At 37.8% G+C, this 20,875-nt stretch overlaps 2 protein-coding genes across 2 annotated transcripts; both read left to right on the top strand.

The window, feature by feature from the left end:
* Positions 1–1,296: 1,296 nt before the first annotated feature.
* LOC141682497 (uncharacterized) lies at positions 1,297–8,970 on the top strand. Its single transcript, XM_074487193.1, has 10 exons — positions 1,297–2,230; positions 2,993–3,190; positions 3,606–3,950; positions 4,328–4,391; positions 5,275–5,492; positions 5,582–5,695; positions 6,065–6,170; positions 6,311–6,522; positions 7,497–7,600; positions 8,425–8,970. Exons 1-10 carry the CDS (start codon positions 1,334–1,336, stop codon positions 8,567–8,569), a joined length of 2,403 nt encoding a protein of 800 aa, XP_074343294.1. The 5' UTR covers positions 1,297–1,333; the 3' UTR covers positions 8,570–8,970.
* A 3,395-nt stretch (positions 8,971–12,365) lies between these two features.
* LOC141686435 (uncharacterized) lies at positions 12,366–19,073 on the top strand. Its single transcript, XM_074491470.1, has 4 exons — positions 12,366–12,624; positions 12,805–13,199; positions 13,267–13,282; positions 18,322–19,073. The coding sequence occupies exons 1-4, from the start codon at positions 12,366–12,368 to the stop codon at positions 19,071–19,073; spliced, it is 1,422 nt and encodes a 473-aa protein (XP_074347571.1).
* Positions 19,074–20,875: the final 1,802 nt, after the last annotated feature.

Here is a 20,875-nt window from a genome sequence, read left to right as displayed (position 1 = left end):
GATATGTATGGCTTTTGCATCCTTCATAATAGATGAAAGATCTTCAGGAATACAGTCCTTCTTATCTTTATCAACCATCTTTTCTGCTTCTCCTGCTACAACAACAGCTACCTTCATTGGTCTATGAGGACCATCATAAATCCTGCTTAGGTATTCAGGTTTGTTGCTTCCAAGCACATGGTCATCCTAACTTTCTAGATTGGATATTCATGTATCTTCAGGATTGGAACCTTGATGGCTTTATACCTACTCATATTACTGCTAATCTGTAAAGTGGCTGGGGGTGGTGGTGGTGGATTTTGTAGTGTTTCTTTGTCTGCCATTAAAGATTAATTTTTAGTTCTTAAACTATTTGTTTATCAACATCAATCTCTGATACTAATTGTTAGGTCCGTAATCAACTGGGGGGGGGGTGAATAGAGTTTATGCAAATAATTCGATAAAGCTTTAACAGAATCAACAATTTTTATATTAACAGATAAACACTGATTATAAAAGTACTCTCTCAAAGGATGAACAATTATCCTTAATAGCTGCTAGGTTATGCGAATGATATATTAATGTACGCAACTCTTAAAGCAAAAACCTAATATGTGCTTATATAGTGCACAGTTACACAATCAATAAGGAATCCTATTCTATTACAATAAGGAAACCTATTACATATCCATGTATGATTGCTTCTGAGATAAATTTCCTTCACCGCCTTAAAATTTTGTTTTCCTTTTCCTCCTTGAATATCTACTGATGTGACAAATCCTGATGACATCAATTGTTGATCATCAAATACTGATATAAGTACCGATGACGTCACTCTTCAGTAAATAGTATTACGTATTGATACATGCATGACATAGAGGACTACTATCTTTTTTTTACCAGTTCGTAAAAAAAAGGTCATATAATGCTAACTAAGTAACGTCCTAATGCAAAGATTGAATGAAATCAAAACATATTATTAAAAAGAAGAGGCCGTTCGGATTATAATTGGCGGTTTACCCATTTAAGTCGATTTTAATAATTTTTAGTCCAATTAAAATTCGACTTAATTTTTTTTATGTTGGATTAGGGTCGGTTCGAGCAGTTTTTTTGGAACCCATGAGCACCCTGTGTCAAAGTGTATGGAGATGGACTACATATATAAATTACAGGGCCGGTAGAAAAGTTAAACCGACCTCACATAGACTATTAGGCCCATGAGTTGAATTCTAGGCCCAAAAGAGAACCACATTTCCCTCCATTGCAAATTTGAATTTATCATCCCACTACTTATATAATAATTTCAACATCAAGAAGATAAATAGATGAAATTTCTTGTTGAAATATCAAGAAAATGAAGAAATCATCAACCCCCTCTTCTTATTTTTGTGCTTTAGATAATGATGATGATGATTTTCAAACCCCCATTTGTAGTCAAGCTTCAATTAGAAAACCCATCTCACAGAAACTCCTGAAACCCTCCAATTCTTTATCTTTAAAGCCTCGTAATCGACCCCGAAACCCGAAAGAACATAAAGATTCAATCTTTATTGGTTCTTGTAAAGAAAAGATTGGTTCTTGTAAAGAAAAGATTGGTTCTTTAGAGAGTCAATCACAGTTAGTTGATGATTACAGTTGTGACATTCGAGAACCCATCTCACAAAACCCCCTAAAACCCTCCAATTTATTATCTTTAAAGTCTCGTAATCGACCCCGAAACCCGAAAGAGCATAAAGATTCAATCTTTAATGGTTCTTGTAAAGAAAATGTTGTTCCTTTAGAGAGTCAATTGCAAGTAGTTGATGATTACAGTTGTGAAGTGAGTTTGGGGTTGGATTGTGTCGATTCGAGCATTTCTTGTAGTCGTAAGAATAGTGTTTCGGGTCCGAATGAAGTTGGTAGGGAGGAAATTGTGGAGGGAATGGAAATGAAGGTGAAAGAGGGTGTTTTTAAGTATAATTCCAATTCGATTGAGTTGAGATTGTTAAGGTCTGGGGGGAATTGCGCACCAAGTGTTTGTGAAAATGACGAGGGGTCGGAGGAGGTAGGAGTGGAGGATGAATGTGAGCTTGATGTGTTGCTTAATTTGTGTTCAGAAGGTGATGATTCGGGTGATGGAAGGAGTGTCGATGATTTTAGTGAGAATTTGATCAGGTGTCCACTTTGCAATGTTGATATTTCGGGTTTGAGTGATGAATTAAGACAGGTGCACACGAACGAGTGCCTTGACCAAGGGAATTCTCCGAGTGAGGTATGTGACTTACTCTTTCTTCTTTGCTGAACAGCTTCCCGATTAAATCCAAATATGTTGAAATGGATTATATCATTTGCCCTATTTAGACAACAACAATATTTGGTGATAATGGAATCTATTTTTCTTCGACAGTGTTTTTTTACGTGTAGCTAAATTATTGTAAGTCAGTGTATTTGGGAAACGCTGATCCTTCTATGACACATTTGTGTGCTCTTTCCACAACACATCACCAGATTTGATCTATACAATTATATACACTCTTAAAATATGCTTGCACATCCTAGACTAATTTTTTTAAAAAATTGGTAGTTTAAAATTGTTGTAAGATTAAGACTCACCAGAGGTTATCAGAATTGGGGGCAAGAACATATTATGAGATGATCATGCTAGGATATCGATTGTCAAAAAAGTTAGTGCTCATTTTGCAATGTTTGTCTGTTAAAATTCTGGCTTAATTGTTTCAATGCTAACCCGTGAAGAACCATTTTAAAGTAGAAAGCCATTCAGTATACAGAACACATGAAATAATGAGCTAATCTTAGCCTACCTAGTACCTATAATTGATTATAACATTGCTCAGTGTCCGCAAGTTTCTGTGTCGAGCCAGTCTATAAGGATAGCTTAATGCTGTAGTCATTAGCTGAGAAAATATAATGTGTGAGTGGTATAAAGAAACTATAATTTTACCAAAGTTTGTTTTTAGGGGAACTATCTACATTTATATTGTAGCTACAAGAAATTTATTTGGTTACTTTGCAGCCGGTCGGTCAAAATGAAGAACCAGGGCTTCAGGGTCCTGGGCAAGTCCTCAATAGTTCACCCGTTCGATCTCCTCGGAAACCTGTTGATGTCTCTCCGGTTTCGGAATGGTTATGCAGTCTGGGATTGTCCAAATATGAAGATCTTTTTGTCCGAGAGGAGATTGACTGGGATAGTCTAAAATGGCTGACAGAGGAGGTAAATTGGAGTTCTTGCATAAGATTGTTTTTTCTCTTCGATTCTCGGTAACTTTATCTTGCTATATAAAGGAGAAGATATTCAAATCTGTGTTTGTTGACTATTTGTCATTCTGAATTAAGTTAACACTGAGTTATTCACTAATTATTGATGCTATCTACCCTGTACTTGTTATAATGCTTTTAGAACTTCTATTCTATGAAGATACTTTTTCTGCTTTACCTTGTATCCGGATTTTTTTGGTACTAATCTCCAGTTGGCGTAGCTTGAGTAAATAACAAAAAAGAAATTATCGGTATAAATGTATAGTTTCACTAGTTTTAGAAGTTTGTTTGAACAGTTGTATTTGGCTATTCGCACTTATCACTTTTTAATCGTCTTAAAGACCAATCCCATTATTTTATTTTACATGCAGGATCTGTTCAGCATAGGTGTTACTGCACTTGGCCCAAGGAAAAAGATAATTCATGCTATAAGTGGTCTTAGAAAGGAAAACAACAAAGAAGTAGATAGAAACCCAGCAAGCTCCAAAACTGTAGTTGATGATAGCTCTAAAATAGCTGCAAACAAGTTGATCACAGATTTTTTTCCAGGCTTTTTTGCGCAGAAAAGAAGTAGAAACAGTACTCCTAGCGGTAGAAACGAAGTGGAAAAGAGTCGCTCTAGAAATGGACGTTCTACGGTGAAAAATAATGCAAGAAAAGGAAAACTCAGGGATATTCCAGTGTGGTGCTGCATACCAGAGACGCCATTTCGAGTGGTAAATGGCCCTCGAACAGTTCTGGCCTTTATCCTTCGAACTTTTAAAGACCAATTCTGGTCTAAATAATTAGTATTTCCTGATGATCTATGTTGCAAGATATTTCGTTCACAAGCATTATTACTTTGTGATAACTCAAATATACTTACCTAATTATTTTTCACTCCATAAGATTGCATGTTGTTCAATCTTTATTACCTGTCAGAGTATCAGACCCTCGAAAGGTCTCCATATAATTAATCACATTCCTATCTCATCGAGTCATAGTAAACTACTAATTTTACTTTAACAGATCAAAAAAATTATTACATGCATATTAGCTTTTGTTATGATTTAAATTATGCGGTACTATCTCCAAGTGCTTTTTGTATTTGCAGGATGCATTTAAGTACCTAAGAAGAGATTGCTCTCACTGGTTTCTTACCCACTTTCACTTAGATCGTAAGTCTGTGTTTAGTTCCATTCTTATGTAGTTCTTTATGCTAATTATAATGTTTTTCAGTATAAAGTGATGCTATTGCCTCCCATTTATGTTGTCGCATATTAGAGGACTAAGAATGTCAAGATGCATAATGGATGATTCTTTCACTTTGGCTATCGGCTCCTGATTACTGTATCATGCTTGATTCTTATATGAATTGATTTTTATTTTGGTTTCAGGAGCTTATATATAGACTCTGTATAAATCAATAAAGAAGACAAACTTTGTTTAACTTACATCTGAGCGAATCATAAATCATGCTATATAGGATATAGCTAATTTTAAAAGTTATGAACTGCTGCAGGACTATCAATGAATTGATCTTGATCATATTAATATACCAAGAGGCAATTAGGAAATTTTGTTTTAATCTCCACGGCATACCCTATATGTCTATCGTTCCTATCTGGATGTGGATTGAATTTTTGCTGTCATCAAATAGTTATTATCTTCAGCTTCTTTGACCGGCTTCCAAATTAGTTCACTATATTACAAATAATAGTTTTTTTAGTCTATGAAGTCTTTCTAATAAATATCTGCTTTATCCATGTTTTGATGCTTAGGTTCTTAAATTATATAAATAGATAATTAGAAACTTAGAAGTCTGTCTACCTGGAAACTGTAGAAGTCTGTCTACCTGGGAACTGTAGTTGAGGTTAAACTAGGACACAGTCGCACAATTTCTTTTGTCAAGACACACAACTCTGTTGAGATGTTATAAATTGCAATTTTTTATCTTGATATAAAGAGCTGACGGAGAATTTGCTAGATTTACACTTGTATATGCTTACTTGGTTTATGAATTGAAGAATAACTTACCATAGATTTACAACTCTTCTGCAGATTACCAAGGCCTTACAAAGTCATTCTCTCATGGGAAGATTTATTGTTCCTCAATTACAGCAAAACTTGTAAATCTGAAAATCGGTATCTCTTGGGATAATATACAAATTCTACCCCTTAACCAGAAAATTAGCATTGCTGGAATTGATGTGACATGCTTTGATGCAAACCACTGTCCAGGTTCCATCATAATATTATTTGAACCTCCCAGCGGAAAGGTGTGTTATAATCAGCTGTTTAGCTACATATTTTCATTATCCTTTAGTATCATATTTGAAATTAGCTCTGAGCTTCTTCGTTCATGTAGGCTGTTTTACACACCGGAGATTTCCGTTTTGATGAGGAAATGACTAGGATTCCTGCTCTGCAGGATTGCCATGTTGATAGGCTTATTCTAGATACCACATACTGTGATCCTCAGGTAATGCCTGTCACTAGTTGAAAAATATTATTCATCATCTAAGACTAAACTCGGTCAACATGGGCTGGGCTTAGTTTTTTAATGCATATCATTTGATTTCTCCAGAGTAGTTGCGAATACCAATATACATTGTTGCATTCTCCATAGGAAGAACCTTGATTCAGTAGGCCTGTCTCTTCTTTGATTTCTTCAAATCTTAAATAACCGTTACAGTGAATTTCCACAAAAGACATGTTACTTTTAGTACTGTACTAATATCTTATGTATTGAGAGAGAAAGATCGGTCATATACATTTTGTAAGTTGGTGACTTCATTTCATTCTGGATGATATTTAGAACAGCATAGACCTTATAAACTTTTCATTGCAGTATGACTTTCCAAAGCAGGAGGCAGTCATCCAATTTGTAATTGAGGCTATACAAGCTGAAGTGTTCAACCCAAAGACTCTCTTTATGATTGGTAGCTATACAATTGGTAACTATCCCTCCCTCTTTCAGCTCTCTCTGGGGCCCCATCTACCCAAAAGTATTTCATTCCACGCTGTAATCCAGTGTTCTCATCTCCAGTTAAAAAAATAAATTATATGCCTTCTATTTGTTATTGTTTGGAAATAGGAAAAGAAAGATTATACGTAGAGGTAGCTCGTGTACTACGCAAGAAAGTCTACATCAATGCAGCAAAGCTGCATATTTTGGAATGTTTGGGGATTCCAAATGAAGATATGCAGTGGTTCACAACTAATGAACAGGAGAGCCACATCCATATTGTACCTATGTGGACACTTGCAAGCTTTAAAAGACTGAAACATATATCTAATCAGTATAAGGTGAGTAGTTGCTAGCTTTGTATGTGGTAATACTGTGTTGTATGAATAATACGGTAATATCATTCACAAGTTTTGACGTTAAGCGGAGTTTGTTTTGATGACTATGAAGTTGAATGCCATCTGTGTTCTTTGTGAGTAATCTGAATTGATTGCAGAATGAAATGTCATATGGCCAGTAAGCACCAAGCAGATATATAGCAGAATGGTGATTGTCACGGAATACAGGAGAGAATCTGTTAGGTTTAGATGTAGTTTCTTAGCTTGGAATTTGACTAGTTTTTCAGCTTTGTCACTCATAAAATACTGCATTATCTCTTTCAGTTTGCATGGCCGATCATTGTATGTTTATACTAATTAATATGATCAACTAAGCACAAGCACCTTTCATCCGTTTTACAATTTTAAAGAAGCGAAGAACTATATACCATCTTATTGACCATCTCACACATGTGTAGGATGTATTGTATATGAGATTACTTTCTAGGATAAAAAGTTGAATTTTCTAAAAGTTAATAAATCCCTGAATTCCTTTTTTCTATTTATTTTCCTTAATTTTAGTAAGTTCTAAGTGATTCACCAGGAAGAGTTTTCATGCACTTCCATTGTCTTGTTTTTACTTTTTAGAGGATAAAAAATAATTGCTGCAGACTGCTATGCTGCATTCTAAGGTTTTCTGGGAAATCATAATAAGATTGATAAAATTTTACTTGTTTAATATGTTTCTACATTTCACTATGTTTAGTATATTCCAAATTAGTGAGTTCCCGTTGCTGATATCTGCGACTGTCAACTCCTACTTTTAACCCTGCTTCTTAGCCCCAAGGCGTTTGCAAGTCATGGTTTACGCCAACGAATATCTAGGAGATTGGAACTATTGATTTAGAAAGACCGTCTATGTACTAGTAATATATGTAACCTTAGTTTTTATCTACTGTAATCTACTGCCTTAAGTTACCTTTGATCTTGTTGATTAGGCTCAATACAGTCTTATAGTTGCTTTCTCTCCAACTGGATGGACATTCGGTAAAGGGAAAAAAAAGTCTCCTGGACGAAGGTCGAAACAGGGTACCATTGTGAGGTGATACTACTATTATGCATTCAGCATAGTTTCTTGTCTGTTCTGTTTTCTTTTCTTGTCTTTTCTGTTTTCTTCTGTAGTTTTTATTCTCGTTTTTTAGTTTTATAACATACACAATCTGAAGTCAATGATACCCCGTAATAGTTTAGCTTTGATCCAAGTGAGTCGGTCCTGGGATATAAAGACTAAACACAGTGTAGATTTAGCGCAAATAAGCCAATAGTTTAGCAATTATAAATCCCGTGATACAAAGTAAGCTTTGTGAGTAATATTTATACTCACATAATTTGTACTCGTTATGAAGATTGCTTACTTTCGGCTCCTATGCACAACAGATACGTGGATCTGATGTCAGTTTAATTGCTTAGATGTGGCTAGTTTTGCATACTTCTTTCGCTGTTAGTTTGTACTTTGTTCATGTAGACAATTTCTTTTCTCATTTTCGCGAGACTATAATTTCTTAGTAAATATTGCTACTTCAGTATTTGGTTAACCATCACTTTCAACTGGACCTGCTTGGCCCTCTTCCCTTACGACTTCAATTTTTCTCTCACCAAATTCGATTGATTTGCAAACTCTTCACATACATTTGCCAGTATAGAGATTTTAGTACTTATTAGATTCCAGTGTAGCAATCATCACAGGTCTATGTATGTGAGCATATAGTTAGAAAACACAATAAATGATTCAGTTATGCCACCTATTATATGACCGGAAAATCAATTTCCAATATTTTACAAAAGACTATGTGACTGAAATTTAAACTTTTCACATAAACAGGAGTGATTCTATTACATAACCATGACTGTAATGTTTTTCTGCAGGTATGAAGTACCATACAGTGAGCATAGCAGTTTCCCAGAACTGCAAGAGTTTGTTAAATTCATATCTCCGGCAAATATTATCCCAAGTGTAAACAATCATGGATCAGAGTCATCAGATAACATGATCTCTCTGTTAACCTCTTAATTTGTTGCCTCTAAGCTCAACATACTGTCAGAAATTATATGTTGTACCTCGCCATGTCGGTGTCAATTCCTGATTGATAAACCTGTTGTACTAGCTAGCTCTAGTAGTCCATCTGCTAAATCGACATTTTTGCAAGGTTATCTATTACCAATAACAGAATTTGTAAACATATACGATGAATCGAAGTTCACTCCTATTACTTGTGATTAGTTGGAGTAAAGAAATCTTGTACTTGTGACATAATAATTCTTTTCCAGCTGTATGTGTTACCTGTATCAGCCTGTACTCTTGAAGAGTAATGAAAGAACTGTGTACAGCATAGGCATCCCATGTTACAAAGTAGTGTTGAGGTTCTCCTAATCCGTGTACAACGAGTGAATGAAGATGGTAAGAAATTTATTATTCTGCAGGCCTAATATTTCATGCTATTTAATTTATTTCATTTCACTATTTCAGCAGTTATTTGTTGGGAAAAAAATGCTTGTGGAAGAACCATTTGTAAGGCATAATAAAGATAGGAAACAATGTCAAGTTTATCAAAAAAAGAGAGAAATTTTTATGGGGTTAATAAGCTAAAATGTTAATGATTTCGTGATTAATTTGGGAGTCATTGCACTCAAAAAAATTGGTATATATTACTAAATTAAATATGATATATAGGAGCGTGATAATATAACTTAATTGGTTAATTGGATAAGGGTTTATGTTTCATCGTTGTAGGTTTTGAGTTTGTGCTTGAAATTTTTCAGCTCATTAAATTAGGCAAAAACAGCTAATTAAGTAAACTATTTTGAATAACTGTTTTAAATAAAATTGTGCACTAAATAGTAGGGTAATTAGTTGTTACTGTTAGTGTAGGTTAGTGTAGCTGAACTGAATTAGTGTGTGAATTAGGTATTTTGAACCGTCGAGTAAGCTGAGTAATTTATTTGGCTAGCTGATTGAATTATCAGTTTTGAATAAAAAAATTTGATAAATAAATATTTTAATTAGTGTTTTTAATACATAAACAATAATCTAAATAAAAAAGCTCACTGTTATACATAATTGATGATATCAGTAAATAACTATCATAGTTTGTCATCAGCATTTGATATCAGAGTTTGACAAAAATGACATCATCAACATTTGTCATCAGTATTTGATGATCAGTCATCAGCATTTGTTCATATTAGTGTTTGTCAAGTTGGAAATCAGGAGATGTTAAAGAAGGATATTGATATGTATGAAAAGTAATCTGTAAAAATACAATTAATGCTGAATTAATTGTGTCATAAAGTTGATTAGTCAAGTCCGTGACGCCACGGCCCAAAGTGGGTCATCACGGTCACGACCCAATATGAGTTTTAATAATCCGAGTAGAATATGACGGCCACGACCCAAAGTGGGTCGTGTGGTCCATGGCCCAAAATTAGCTACGTGATAAGCCCGCCGAACAGGCCTGAGAATGAGATCCACGAGGACACTTATATCGAATCCAATATGGAAACGAGCTTTTCTAGGAAGGATCCAGAATCCACCGTCTAGAAGAGTCCTATTTGCCATATAAGTAGGAGACTTGTCCACCAAGTCTCCCTACAATAATCTAACCCTAGACTTAACATCTATATAAAGGGCTCTAGCTCTCAACCTAGAACTACGTTTTTAGCTTAATATCTATATGTGTTGTAACACATAGATACGTAGGAATATCGCGAGGACAGCTAGTCCCCACGACAAAAACATCCATTAAATCTCGAAACTCACCAACCCTAGCATAAAATGCAATCACAACCCTAGTTTTTATTCCACAATATTTGGCGCCGTCTATGGGAAGACAACAACAACCATGGTACTTACAAGGAGCAAAAACAATGGTGGAACCGACGATCCCGTCCCATCAAAAATGATCTCATCGATAGTGGATATACCCCCACACCCGACCTATGCCACCACCCAAGGTGGAGGAACTCCTACAGGGGAAACCAAGGCTCAGCCACAAGGGACGAATCCCCCAGCTCCTTAAGGGACGAATCTCCAATTACTATAGCTACATGCACCTGTGAACCCTCAACACGTTGGATATGAATACTCAACGATCGTGGACACTCTAATCGGAGTGAGGGACAAGGGCGGATGCCCCAATACGTACGTGGCCTGGCTCCTATCCCTGAGGACCGAGAATTTTTTGGACCCTATTCTGATAGAGACCCCAAATCATCGGACAACAAGGTCGCTCCAAGGAGGAGGCGTGCTTGTAAGGCCCCAAGAGCACTCCAGAGGCGATTCCCCAAAATGTACAAGAAAGGATTAGGGCTCATAAAGCTGAGATTCAAAGCCTGAAGCGTGACCTGGAGATGCACTTGACCCCAAGACCTACACTTGCAACGAGGCAAAGGGATTTTCCTCCTATCATAGACCTGGAAGGTCCAACACCAAGAAGGGCTGTAGCCCCAAGGGTTGATCCAAGTGATTTGATGCCCCTAGGAGATCTTGATGATCCAAAACCACCGTTCACTGAAGAGATAATGAATGCTTATATCTCAAGGAAGTTTAAGATGCCCACCATCAAAGCGTATGATGGTACCGGCGACCCAGTTAACCATGTCAGGACGTTCTTTAACGCCTTGTTGCTACAGCCTGTGAACGACGCTATCAAGTATCGGTCTTTCTTCAAACCATGTCGGGTATGGCTCAAAGGTGGTACAGTCATCTACCTCCAAACTCGATTGGATCCTTCAAGGATTTGAGCCAAGCTTTCATCAAGCAATTTATTAGTGGCAGAGTACACGAGAAAAGTTTAGCCTCCCTCATGGGCATTGTGCAAGGAACAAAGGAGTCCCTAAGAGACTAACTGAATCGTTTCACAAAGGAAGCCTTGAAGGTACCGGTTCTTAACGATAAATTAGCTTTAATAACACTGCAATAAGGGACTAAAGATGAATTCTTCAGGATGTCCCTAGTTAAGCACCCCCCTTGAAAGCATGTTACAGCTCCAAGATAGGGCCGAAAAATATATTATGGTGGAGGAAAGCATGAGGAAGACAATGGTAAACAATGAACCCACTGACAACAAGAAGCGGAAGATGGACCAAGAGTACGACGCCAAGGACAAATATCCTCGAACCGGCAAGGACTATGATCCTCCTTCCAAAAAGAATCAACCACCAAGGTTCACTGAGTATGCAAGGCTAAACGCGCCGAAAAGCCAACTACTGATGAAGATTGAGAAAGATAAGGATAATAGATGGCCGAAGCCATTAAGTGGGTCCCCGAGAAGAGAGACAAGAACCAATTCTGTAGGTTCCATAAGAATGTTGGTAATGACATCAACGATTGCAAACAGCTCAACAACGAGATCGAATATCTCATCCGACGAGGAAAATGTGCAAGGTTCGTCAAAGGAGATGATGGAGGAGGCCCCAAAAGGGATGACGACCAAGGGGGTAACAGTAGAGGTCGAAACCCGCATCCCAGAGGGCCAGTAATCAACATGATCTTCATAGGGCCAACAGCCGCGGGGACAATGAAGAACTCTCATAAGGCTTATGCCAGAGAGGTGATGAGTATAGTCGAAGACGAACCCAAGCGTACCAAGGCTGAGATGACATTTGAGTTCGGCACCCTGACCTTGACGGTTTAAAATTCCCTCCGGATGATCCCCTAGTTATCACCCCAATAATTGGGAATTGTCCTGTCAAAAAGGGTCCTTTTTAACAACGGAGCTTTCGTGGATATTTTATTCCTTGACGCGTTTCTAAGGATGGGGTACACTGACCCCCTCTGATGCACCCATCTACCGGTTTAACCAAGTGGAATGTCAAGTAGAGGGAGCAATCCGACTCCCCATGACCATTGGAGAAGAGTACAGAGGGCAGCATCTACCTACAACGCAATCATGGGGAGAACAAGGATTCATGTGTTTAAGGCCGTGCCCTCAACTTACCATATGGTACTCAAGTTCCGAACCAAAACCGGTGTCGGAAAAGAGAAAGGAGATCATAAAATGGCTCGAAGTTGCTATGTAGCAGCACTTAGGCCCGATAGAACCGGGCGGCAGGTCATTCCAATGGAAGGCATGGATGTCCGAGAGAATAATGAGTGTCGAGGGAAGCCAGCTGAAGATTTGATCCTAATATCCTGAGACCCGCTAGACCATGATAAGGTCACGTACATTGGAGCATCCTTGGGAAGACCCCTAAAGGATCAATTGACAAAGTTCCTATAAGAGAACAATGATGTGTTTGCTTGGACAGCGGCCAACATGCCTGTGATTGACCCCGACCTTATAACTCACAAGCTAAACGTCGATCTAACTCGGAAAGCCATGCAACAGAAAAAGAGAACCTATGCACCAGATAGGCTGGAAGCCATTAAGCAGGAGGTTGAGAAGCTCTTTGAAGCTGGATTTATCGAGGAAGTGCAATTCACCGAATGGTTGGCTAACCCCGTGATGGTCAAAAAAGCCAATGAAAAGTGGAGGATGTTCATCGACTTTACCGACCTCAATGATGCATTCCCTAAGGACTGCTACCCTCTATCAAGGATTGACACCCTGATCGATGCCACTGCTGGTCACGAGATGCTTAGTTTCATGGACGGCTTCAACGGTTACAATCAGATTAAAATGCACAAAAATGACACCCACAAGGTATCTTTCATAACTGACTTTGGTGTCTTTTGTTCTCTTATCATGACTTTTGGACTTACGAATGTAGGAGCTACTTACCAAAGGTTAGTAAATAAGATATTTGCCCATCTAATTGGAAAGACCATCGAGGTCTATATTGATGACATGTTAGTTAAAATCCTAGCCAAGTCCGATCACGTTAACCACCTCAGAGTGGCATTCGAAGTGCTGAGACACCACAAGATGATGTTAAACCCCGCTAAGTGTGCTTTTGGTGTTGGGTCTGGAATTTTTTGGGTCATATGGTCTCGAAGAGGGGAATTGAGGTCAACCTCGACAAGATTAAAGCCATTCTGGACATAGATCCACCACGCTCCATCAAGGACGTCCAGAAGCTGACATGAAGATTTGCAGCCCTAGGGAGGTTCATCTCCAAGTCTGGAGACAAATGTCTGCCCTTTTTTCAAAACCCTAAAGAAGGTGAAGAATTTTGAGTGGATAGCTGAGAGCCAAGAGGTCTTTGAATAGCTGAAGAAGTACATGACCGAGGCCCCATTGCTGGCCAAACCTAGTCCGGAGGACACCCTTTATTTATACCTCGCGGTATCTGAACAAACCGTGAGTGCAGTCCTGGTAAGGGAAGAACATAAACTTCAGAAGCCCGTTTACTATGTGAGCAAAGTACTCCATGGAGCATAGTTGAATTACTCAACCACTGAGAAATTCGCGCTTTCCCTCATAACAGCCTCCAGGAAGCTACAACCATACTTCCAGGCATACAAAGTAGAAATCTTGACAGACCGACCCTTGAGAAGCATTCTCCACAGCCCTAAATCGAGTGAAAGGCTAATCAGATGGGAAATTGAGTGGGGAGAATTTGATATCAAGTATAAGACTCGGAAAACCATCAAGGCTCAGGCATTAGCAGATTTTTTAGTCAAATACACCATTAACGACCAAGAAGTCGGGGGGCAAGAGATGGTAACTGTGACGCCCTCAATCTCGGGGTTAGAAAATGAGGACCCACACACATTTATACTAAGAATGATTAAGCATAAACCCCGATAAACTAATAACAGGATCAAACATGATTAAGTTTGAGACAAGATTATAACTACCAACTAGATAATATATATTACAACCCAAAATAATACCAAATTTACATAATTGATTCCGACTTGGAACCGACAGATAACCCATCGTATCTTTACAAACTTTCTGACTAAGCGCTTGCTCACACATAACCTGTACTACCTGCTCTGGCATCTGGAAGCCTACAAGACGGTAGAGGCCACCAGGTGCGCTCTTACGAGCCGTACGCCTAAGTCTGGCCATCCTCTTGCTTAACTGCCATGGTTAGAACAAAGCATAATATATGAGTATAAAACTCAACAAGTAACTAAATGACAGTTCTAAGATGCAATAATCAAAATCTATTCACAATACTTTTAAGGCATTCTCTTTTAACATTCTAGGTGGCAGATTTCTATCCTTGGGCTAGGGAAGGTTTATGAAGAATTAGTTGGGCTTTCAAGAATCAAGGTTCAAGATAAGGCGAAAGCCGACATTCATCACAAATCATCAACATGATCTCAAGGATCTTTCAAATGGAAATCGAGCATCTATTCATCTTTGGGAATCAATTATATGATTGACAACAATATCAGAATAAGAATCAGGGTTCTCAAAGCTGTATGCTAATCAATAACACAATCAACTCATTTCGAATCATTATAAACCATTTCATTTTCAAAGAATCAATTTGCTAAAGCAATGTATTCAATATCCTTAATAAAGTGATAGAGAACCATTGATTGGACTACTTCAACTTTCAATTCATAATAATAATACGGGTGATCAGCCCGTACCGACCTCCATCTGGTCGTTAAGGTACTTATGGCATAATTTCAGCCTTAAATTGGACTAGCCCCGCTAGTCTCTTATATGACTGGACTAGTCCCACTAGTCTCTTACGTCTGAATCTAATCCATCAGGAATTCATTTGGAAAACCTTGTGTTGGAAAACAAAGGTTTTACTAAGTTCATTTTAACATTACCAAGAATATAAAATCATTCAGACTCTTTCAAGTCGAAACTCATTCTTAAATTCAATTTCAAGAATTCAAAGAAAGTGAATGAATCAAAGGTAAGCAAAGTTTAATGCTAATGATCTTGATCAAATGATCACAAGGTATACAAGTTAGGGAATCAAAAGAGTTCCAAGGATTATCACAGACTAGGGTATTCAAAAGAAAGATTAATCAACAATACGCAAGGGAAATGGGTAAAGGTTCTTATAAGGATCATGAGCATTCAGGGTATCCAAAGGAATCGGTAAGTAATCATAATATGAATCAACAGGGTTACTACAAGGGTTTGGGAAATAAGCATATCAAATCATTGCAAGAATCAATAACAGGTTCACAGGGAACAACAACAGGGTTTCTCAAGAATCAATAACGGGTATGGTACAAGAATTCAATATCAAGGTTCAATAATCAATGACAGCTTCACAAGTGCTATAAAAGTTCAATACTCTATCATGGCATGAACAATATCCTCTCTATAACAATTTATACAATTAATCAGAGTTACTTGCCTGAATTCGCTTTCCTGTTTCACAAGGGTTGAACTATTGCCACCTAGTACACCTTTCCTTTTCCTAGCCTGAATGCCCTCACGCTCCGAATCTACAATCCAAAAATGAAAACCCTAATTAGATTCCCATTCGACATTCCCGAAACGCTTAACAATTTCCCTTTATCGCAATACCCTAATAGTACATATACTCAATCATAACACAAAGTACGCTTATACCATAACTCGTATACTTTAACCAAATAGTCATCGAATCACATTTTGCGACGCAATTATGACATATAGCATATAATCCTTGTATCCAAACTCTATACTCGAGTTAAAATAATAATTATACAATCTCATATCAAGACGACTCAATCCTTCCTTTTATTTCACATTAATCGAACCAAAACCACCAAATTAACCAATTAATCCCTAGTAATCTTACATGCATTTACTTTGTGAAGTCCTATGATCAAATCAACCTCTTTTACACCCTTAACCATTCGACCCTTACAACCAAACACAGTCAAATGCACTCAATTACAATCATGCATAATCAAACACAAATAAATCTCTTTTAGTAACATGCAAGTACAAGAATCACTTACACAATCAAGTCTCATCCTTTTTAATCCAAATATCGAATCAAAATTATAATCAAAACTCTCTTTTAATTATCAAAAATTCGAACCTAAAATCAACACAAACACCATCCAAAATTGACATGCAACCAAGTACTCATTTCGATTATCACTAGTAGCTAAAACAATTAGCATATAAGCCCATAAAATCAACTTAATCATTTTCCAATCATAAGACCCATTCGGGTTTTTCAAAAAACACACATGCATAGATCAATTTTGACATGCAAGGCTTTAAATCACAATTTCAACTCATTTTAACCCTTAACTTAACCATTCAACTCATTTTCGTTACAAATCAAACTAAACTTATTTGATTATACTCAAATCTTACATGCATGCCATAAAACTTTCTTAGAAACAAAGATTTATATTCAATATCAAGTTTAACACTAAAACAAATAAGCAACTCATCATTCAAAATCAAAACCCCCTTTTTCTTTTAACAACAAAATTCGAACTAACACCAAACAAAACCAAAGAAAATACCACATATCATCCGCTATACTTCTTCCATGATCATACACTAAGAAATTGAGATTTTTTTAGGTAAAATCAAAAGAAGTTGATTTCAAAACTAGCTTAAACACTTACGCAAAAGGTAAACGGATAGAAAATGAGAAATAATGAAGATTGATGGTGTAAACTTTGATTTCCAACTAGAATTAAGCTTTGCATGTAAGAGAGAGAAGAAGGGAGTGTATGAGAGAGAGAGAGAGTCGGGAGGGAGAGCTCGGGAGAGAAGAGAGAAAAGAGAGATGAGAAAAAAGAGAGAAATAGAGATGAAAGAGATAGAATGAAATGAAAATGACCAAAATTCTCTCCTTTTACACTTACAAGTTAGTGGAAAAGAGAAATTACCCTTGTACCCTTATCTCATTATTAGCACAAAATGCATGCAAGGATAGTATGGTCATTTAGTTAAATTGAATGGAGATAGTGGGGTAGGAAATGATAAATCTAACCTTCTCTCATGTTGTGAGTGGAAATGCATGCAAGGGCAAGTTGGTAATTTAAAAAGAATCTAAATTCTTAATTTCCTTTTATCCTTAATAAAAAACGAATTTGATTAACATATTTTTGAATCAGAAAATATTAACATGCCATGAATATTACTTTTAGAATATAGATCTTGAAATTAGATTTTCAGCCATATTTTTAAAATAATTTTTGAGCGTACGGTTTATTTGTTATGGATTTTACAAGATTGCGCTCAAAATAGAATTATTACTCAATAAAATCATTTTAAAATACATCGATCACGAAATAAATCCGTCTATCATTTTTATAAAGTCTCTAGGACAATTTTGAAGATAACCAAACTAACTTCACACCTTGAACATACTCGGATAATTTTAGAAAAACTTTTAAAGGTTCAATAAACCTTATTTTAAATCAAATAAATACCTTAAAATCATTTAAAATAATCCAGATCACGTAATCATGCATATAGACAAGCAAATACATATATTCACACATCAAAACTCATACTTGATCACAAAATTTTCCTTTTTATCATTACTTTCCTTTTTCGCGTAACGGGTCGCGTCCTGTCTAACGGCCCGACGCTGAGGTTTTTTAGACACACTTCATAATCATTCTCTTTATATCAACTGGCACATCACTGGAATATAATACTCACTTAAACATTTATATTTCACACAATAGCATATAGTTCACATTTAAATACCTTTAATCTCTTTTAAAACGGGTCTCGCTCTACCTGACGGCCCGACAACACAGCTTATCCCTTAAGATGACTCATCAAAATAGAACGGGTCATCTTACGTTCTCAGTTACTAATATACAATAAAGACAATTAACCAACAAAATCATTTATCCCTTTATTAAATCACATAATTTATAATTACACCACAGAATTATACTTTATTCACTTAATCATGTCGCGAAATTCCCAGTCATCACAGTAACCCCAGAAGAAGGAGAGAATGATAAAGAAGAAGACTTGAATCTAAAGGAGTATTGGGTTCTCCATTTTGACGGAGCGTCCAAAACAAAATATAGTGGTGCAGGATTAGTCTTGCAAAGCCCTAAAGGGTTCATGATCGAATATGCTTTGAAGTTGGACTTCCCAACTACGAACAACGAAGCGGAGTATGAGGCTTTGATAGCCGGATTAGGCTTAGCTAGAGCTGTGAGAGCCATGAGTATTAAAATTTGCGGAGATTTCAAGCTCGTTGTTGCTCAAGTCAACGGGGAGTTTGAGGCCAAAAATGATGCCATGGCCAAGTACCTAAGGGTCGTGAAAGGAATATTGACTCAAATTGATGAATGGTACGCGGAACATGTTCCGAGAGAGGAGAACACTACGGCCAATGCCCTTTCCAAGTTCGCCTCATCTGAAATCGAAAACTATCCAAGAAGTATCTACTTACAAGTCCTAAGGACCCCGATAATTCATGCTATAAACCTGATAGCACCAATTGGTTCGACTAGCTGCTGGATTGACCCTATCAAGAACCACCTTGAGACAGGTTTGCTCCCGGATGATGCCCAGAAAGCACGCAAGTTATCAGTAAGAGCATTGAGCTACTATCTAATTGAAGGTCTTTTATACAAGAGGTCTTTCGTAATCCCATATTTGAAGTGCTTAAGACCTCACGAGGCAGAGGATGCACTGAAGGAAGCCCATGAAGTGATATACGAATAGCACCTGGGGGCAGGGCCCTCGCTCATAAGATAACTCGACCGGGGTTTTACTGGCCAACAATGTTAGCTGATGCAAAGACTTATGTGAAGAAGTGTGATAGATGCCAGAGGCACGCTCCTGTAGTTCGACAACCCCCAGAAAGGCTTACGTCTATTAGCTCCCCCATCCCCTTTGCGATGTGGGGAATGGGCATACTAGGTCCATTTCCTGTAGCATCGGGACAAATAAGGTTCACCGTGGTCACCATTGAATACTTCACGAAGTGGATTGAGGCCAAAACACTGGCCAAGATAACCACCAAGCAAATTTCTAAATTTTTGTGGGAGAATGTGATATGTCGATTTGGAATTCCACGCATCCTCGTTACGGATAATGGGCGGCAATTCGACAATTAAGAGTTTAAGGAGTATTGTAATAACAACAACATAGAATTCTGATTCACCTCAATTGCCCATCCCCAGGAAAATGGGCAAGCAGAGGCCGCTAATCGGATGATCCTTGATGGACTCAAAAAGAGGGTCGAACGCTTAAGAAATGATTGGGTGAATGAATTACTACCTATACTCTGGGCATATCGTACTACCTGTAAAGTTACAACTGAAGCCACCCCATTTATGTTGGCTTACGGAGCCAAGGCAGTGGTGCCCCTCGAAATCACCCACGAATCACCGAGGGTTGAGGCATATGAACCTGAAACTAATGAAGAAGGCACGAGGCTCGCTCTCGACCTCATTGATGAAGTCCGAGACAAAGTCAACGCCCATAATGCAGAGCATTAGCGCAGAGTCTCCCTCTACTACAATAGGAGGGTTAAAGAGAGGTTCTTCTAGAAAGAAGACTTAGTTTTGAGGAAGATTGAGGCGTCAGGAGTTGGCGAGAAAGGGAAGCTAGCCCCAAATTGAGAAGGACCTTACAAGGTCACAAAGACACTAGGACGAGGACCCTACAAGCTGGAGACTTTGGGCAGAGATGAGGTCCCCCGAAGCTGGCACACATCAAACCAAAAGGTTTATCATGTCTAGCACAAGCAGATTATGTTTCTAGTACTTAGTAGTATTTGTAGTAATAAGGTTGTTGAAACCATTTCTACTCTCTGTAAGGGTTTAACCCATTTTTTCGGATATTATCAATGCAAGTTTGTCTTATCATCCTGTCTATCAATTATTTATGTATGAGCATTGGATAAGTGCAAGCCATGAATGGCCAAATACCGAAAATAAAAGACAAGTTAATAAACAAGCTAATATTGCATGAAAGATAAAAGATCCCGAAGGATCACAAGTCAGTCCCGAAGGATGATCAGGAAACAAATCCGAAATATCTTAAGGCCACACAGGGCCACGAATAAATAAGTCTTAAATCAAAGCCACAAGAGGCGATCTAGGACATGCAAGGTCGGGAGATTACTCCTCAGAATAGCCTTCTTTTTCACTCTCATCCTTCGCCGCCTTGGTGACCTCTTCGTCATCTTCATCTCCGCTGGCCTTGCTATCAGAGCCCCCTGAAGAGGATGAGGAGGAACCCTCCTTTGAATCCTTTTCCCTTGAACAGGCTCACGAACCTTCCCATATATGGGACCTTTGGACGACGCTTTTCCACTTGGGCTTCCTCGAATAAGAGCTTTCTCTTTAGCCTTGTCACGAATAGGCGTTTTCCCCTGGATCCAGAATGACTTGAGCTGGAGCTGGAGTGATGAGGAGCCACAACTGGACCCGAGTCAGGTACTTGGGCGACCATGGTAGTTCCAGATGAAGCCCAATGATTAGGAAAGTCTTCTGGCTGAAAAATATCAGGATAAACAC

Source organism: Apium graveolens, chromosome 9 (assembly GCF_009905375.1).
Source record: "Apium graveolens cultivar Ventura chromosome 9, ASM990537v1, whole genome shotgun sequence".
NCBI lineage: Eukaryota > Viridiplantae > Streptophyta > Magnoliopsida > Apiales > Apiaceae > Apium > Apium graveolens.
The sequence above is the reverse complement of the archived record's forward strand: the minus strand, read 5'-3'. Positions and strand labels throughout refer to the sequence as shown.

Coding starts and splice junctions, on each gene's coding strand:
- LOC141686435 (XM_074491470.1), top strand. CDS start 12,366: ATGTCAAGTAGAGGGAGCAATCCGACTCCCCATGACCATTGGAGAAGA. Junction 12,625..12,804: donor GCAGGTCATTCCAATGGAAG/GCATGGATGTCC, acceptor TTGCTTGGACAG/CGGCCAACATGCCTGTGATT.
- LOC141682497 (XM_074487193.1), top strand. CDS start 1,334: ATGAAGAAATCATCAACCCCCTCTTCTTATTTTTGTGCTTTAGATAAT. Junction 4,392..5,274: donor TACCCACTTTCACTTAGATC/GTAAGTCTGTGT, acceptor ACTCTTCTGCAG/ATTACCAAGGCCTTACAAAG. Junction 7,601..8,424: donor AAACAGGGTACCATTGTGAG/GTGATACTACTA, acceptor GTTTTTCTGCAG/GTATGAAGTACCATACAGTG.